This window comes from Nannospalax galili, unplaced genomic scaffold (genome assembly GCF_000622305.1).
Source record: "Nannospalax galili isolate Female #2095 unplaced genomic scaffold, S.galili_v1.0 scaffold1128, whole genome shotgun sequence".
NCBI classification, from domain to species: Eukaryota; Metazoa; Chordata; class Mammalia; order Rodentia; family Spalacidae; genus Nannospalax; species Nannospalax galili.
Window position 1 is genome coordinate 2,077,093 of NW_008358632.1, and position 4,858 is coordinate 2,081,950.

The 4,858-nt window shown below is 50.2% G+C and overlaps 1 protein-coding gene across 1 annotated transcript in view; it reads left to right on the top strand.

Annotated features, from left to right (window-relative positions):
* The window catches only part of LOC103724785 (putative pleckstrin homology domain-containing family M member 1P), a 24,538-nt gene that overhangs the window by 5,640 nt on the left and 14,040 nt on the right, over nt 1–4,858 (top strand). Inside the window, 1 exon segment of the mRNA XM_029558074.1 lies at nt 586–1,506. Coding sequence (XP_029413934.1) covers nt 586–1,506 — 921 coding nt within the window.

Genomic DNA, 4,858 nt, shown 5'->3' on the forward strand with positions numbered 1-4,858 from the left:
AAAAAAAAGCGGAAGGGGAAGAATGGGGGCACGGAAACTAGAGACAGATGTGTAGATACTTCCCCAAGCAATTTTTCTGTAAAGGAGACCAAGGAACGGGGTGGTAATTAGAGATGGGAGTGGAGATGAGGAAATTTTAAGCATGGAAGGAGTAACAACACAGTGTGTGTGTTGATGGGAATGATCCAGTAGAGAAGGAAGACAAGGGCAACATGGGAGAGAGGGAGAATTACTGGAGACATGTCCTTGTCCTTGAGTGGGTGGGGGGAGGGGCTGGCTCATTCCTGGTGATGGGAAGTCAGAGTGTGGGCACAGACTCTTGAGGGGGCAGTACAGTGAGGGAGCCCATGGAGCAGTCTGAGTACTCCATCTTTAAAGTGAAATGCCAAAAGTGAGGTCAACAGCTGAAGGAAGAACAGCTGGAGGTGCTCAAAAAATATTCCATCCAAATTTCAGAGTCCCCTTTGAAAGTACCTGGAGCCCCCATGTTCTTGGTAGCAGTGATTCTCCCATAATAGGGCAGTTGTAGATGTGTGTGATAAAGGGACAGGCCCATGGTCTAAAGTGCTTCTTTTCTGCCTCTAGGCCTATCTAACCCATTCCAGGGCCTCTTGAAGCTGGGCACAGTGTCCTGGAGGGGGGCCATGGGCATCTGGAAGGAGCTGTTTTGTGAGCTGTCCCCTCTGGACCTCCGCCTCTACCTGAGCGATGAGGAGCGTACATGTGTGGAAAGCTGCTCCCTGTTATGATATGAGGCTGCTGGGCCAGCTCACAGTGACGGGCGCTTTGAGCTGGTCTTCTCTGGCAAGAAGCTGGCCCTGCATGCTTCTTCCCAGGATGAGGCCGAGGACTGGCTTGACCGAGTGCAGGAGGTCCTGCAGAAGGCCTGGCCTCAACAGGAGGATGAGTGGGTGAACATCCAATACCCGGACCAGCCTGAGGATGCCCCAGAGGCTCCACCAAACAGCCTCTTCTCTTATGCAGCCCTGGTCCCAGAACCTGCTGACCCCCAGGGCATGCAGTTAAATTGGACATCTGCCCAGGTTCCAGAGCCAGATGCTATCAAAGAGTCTCTTTTGTACCTATATGCAGATCAGACCTGGGTCCCCTATATTTTTTCCCTGTCCTTGGAGAATTTGAAACGTTTTTGTGTAAGAAACAATGAGAAAATGCTAAGCGATAGCCATGGAGTGGAGACCATCGGAGACATCCTGCCAGATGCAAGCCTTGGGGGCCCAGCCCTCTTCAAAATCATCACAGCCAAGGCTATCCTGAAACTGCAGGCCAGGAACACTGAGGAAGCTGCCCTGTGGAGGGACCTGGTCCGCAAAGTCCTGGCGTCTTAGGTGGAGTCGGCTGAGGAGGCTCTAACACTTGGGGGAAGTCTGGATGAAAAGTGTCAGGAGGTGCTGAAGTTTGCCACCAGGGAGAATGGCTTCCTACTGCAGTACCTCGTGGCCATCCCCACCGAGAAGGGCCTCAACTCCCAGGGCTGTTTCTGTGCAGGTGCTAACCGACTCCCAACATCCCCAGCCCTCTGTCCTCTACCTTCTGTGGGAGCCTCAGTTTAGGTTCCCCACTAGGGCCTCCATCCCTCCTATGAATAATACAGCAGAAGGCATCTTCCTGCAACCTCACTTCTCCCTCAGCACCCACTGTGAGCAACCCCTTTCCCTTCCTGTCTTAAGACCTCCTTCCTGATGCTGGATGGGACCTATGGGTGACAGTCCTGCTTCCTGGGGCCCTTCTATCCTTGCTGCATTTTTTAAAAATTATATGTATGCTTTTGTGCCTGAGGGAATATGTCCAAATGACTACAGGTGCCCTTGGAGGCCAGAAGAGGTTGTCAGATTCCCTGGAACTGTAGTTACATGCCTTTGTGAGCCGCCTGTTGTAGGTGCTAGAAACCTAACTCCGATCCTTGGAAGAGCAGCAGTGTTCTTAATCGCTGAGCCCTCTCTCCAGCCTGTTCCTGCTTTTTTTTTTTTTTTTTTTTTGAGGCAGGGTCTCACTATGTAGCACTGGCTGGACTTCCTACATAGTCCAGGCTGGCCTAGACCTCACAGAGATCCACCTGCCTCTGCTTCCAAAGTGCTGGGATCAAAGGTATGTGCCACCATACCTAGCCTCCTGTTATTATCTTCTTAATATGTCATCAAATGCTTTTGTGGCAAGGGGAATGGGATCCTCCCAAAGTACGTATGTCTGTATGCTTTTCTAAGACATGCCATTCAGTGCTGGCCAGTAGGACCTCTATAATGATTAAAATGTCTGAATCTATGTATCCAACCAGTAGTTACAGGCTACATGTAGCCACCATATACTTAAAATGTGGCTAATATGACTAAGGTACTGAATTTTCCATTTACTTGAATTTAAAGGGGTACCTGTGACTTATAGCCACTGTGTTGGGCAATGTAGCTCTGTATATTGTTCTGTAGTTTGGGGGCTTTCTTGTTTGTTCACTCTCTCTTTCTCACACACAAACACACATAGGTCTCATGAAGCCCAGGCTGATGCTTAACTTAGTATGTAACTGAGGATGACCCTGAACTCTTGATTCCTCCAGCCTCTACTTCTCAAATGCTGGGATTACAGGGATGTACTATGTCCCCCACACCTCTTTTTTTGAAACAAGGTCTCACTATGTAGCCCAGGTTGGCCTTGAACTCACGATAATCTTGCCTCAGCTCCCAAGTGGTGGGATTATAGGCACATGTCACCATACCTGGTTTTTCTCTTTGGTACTATATTTATGTATATTCCATATGGGAATCTGCTATATCAGTATCATCATGGGATCTGGTCCTGTACAGGGCCCTGAGCCGGATGCTTTATTTGAATTGTCTCATTTTTTTCCTCAGGTCATTCCTGTAGAACTAGGGGCTAATATTTTCTCTGCTTGTAGTATAGGTGAGGAAACTGAGGCCCAAAACTGGTAAGTATCTTGTCTCAGACTCATAGTATATAGAAGAGGCAGAATTAGACTTTGATGGCTGTGCCCCAAAATGTAACGTCATGAGCAGGGTACCCAAGGACCTCCCAACCCTCATAGTATCCAAAGCTTGCTGATCTCCTACTGTGTACCTTCCTTTGCGACCTCTTCCTACCTGTCCCCAGTAAGTGCTGCCAGCTTCCCTGTTGCAGAACAGAGCAGAAAGCTGAGTGGACCTGGTAGGGTGGCACCTGTGGAACCATAGAGGAAGGCCTCCAAGTGTCTGGAAGGAAGTGTCCTATGGTGGGCCCCTGAAGGATGGGAGAAGTGTCTGAGCAGAGCTTCCTGCAGAAAACACCTGCGAGCCTCTGCCCGCCCCAGCACTCCTACTCTGGCCTTATGGAGGAGGCTCCTGTCTGAAGGTGTAGTGCCTGAGGACAGCTCTTCCCGTGGCTCTTCCTGCCAGCTGAGATTGTTGAACTCAGGGAATTCAGGTTTCAGCTGTTTGATCCTTAGGCCAAAGAGACCTTTTTCCCTGCCCTGTGGGAAGTAGAGTATGGATTCAAGATTTAAGCTGGGCTTAGCCCTGGGCATTCCTGACTCTTACAGCCCCTGGTATGGCAAGACTACCAACCAAGTGGCTGAAACTGTCACTGCCCCAGGATCCTAATATATGCTGCTCTGGGCTTAAGCAGGTACCAGGTTATGTCCAGGTTGTACTGCTCCTGCTGACTGCCCCATCCACTCCAGTAGCCAGACCCCACTCCAAAGATCCTTCATTGCTGGTCTAGGTCCTGGCTTAGTTACTCCTGTTTCTGTGCCCCAGTGGAGGTACAGGTGGAGTACAGATTGGCAGTGGACAGCAGGCAGTGGAGCCAGAAAGCAGGTGGCTGTGGAAGAGACGGCTTGCTTCATGGATAAGTAAACCTAAATTTGAGTGCCACCATACTACTTAATCTGTGTGGCCTGACAGATTTCTTTCCTTGGTTGGTTGTCAGGGGTAGGGTTGGGGGGGGCGCTTTTTTTTTTTGGTAGCTCTAACTGGCCTAGAGCTCGTGTAGAACAGGCTGGCCTTAATCTCATAGAGATCCTCCTACTCCTGCCTCTCCAGTGCTGGGATTAAAAGCGTGCACCATTACTACCAGTCTGCTTGGTTTGTTTAGAGACAGGTTCCCAGTATGTAACCCTAGGCTAACTTCAAACTCACAGTCCTCCTGCCTCAGCTTCCAGGTGCTCATAGGTCCAGCAATAACTGTTTAACAATTACTGTTGTAATAGTTTGATTTTAAGTAGTGGAGATGTGATTTTAAAAAGTGTGTGTGTGTGTGTGTGTGTGTGTGTGTGTGTGTGTGTAAGTCCGGGAACAACTTGGGGAGTCAGTTCTTTCTATCATGTGGGTCCCAGGAATCAAACTCACGTTGTCTGGCTTGGTGGCAAGTACCTTTATCCACTGAGCTGTCTTGTCAGCTCCATGAATGATTATTTTTATCATCTTACTAGCAGGCCCTTTCCACTATATAACTTCTGTGTTAACTTGAAGCTGACTCTTATGGGGGTGCAGGGATCTCGGGGCACCGGCGCCGGTCTCCTCCGTGCACCTGGGAAGTGGTGGGTCCTGCGGCTCGTCTGCTCCGCGTTGCTGGCGGGTCCCTGCTTCTCCGGTCTCTGTGGGTCTCTGCTACCGAGGCTGGCCCGGTCAAGTTCCATCCCAATTTCACCCGTGCACTCTCTCTCTAAGTTCAGGACCCGTCAGCTGCCGGGTCACTAGGAGAGGTGCGGGACGGCTGAAGCTGGATTTCCGTGAGTCGATGACGGAAGGATAACGCCCCCCAGGGAGGCTGGATCATAGGCAGTAAGACACAGAACTCAGCTCAGTCAGTGGTACAGCCCCTTTATTCAGTGACTTAGCTCGGCTCCAAGTCT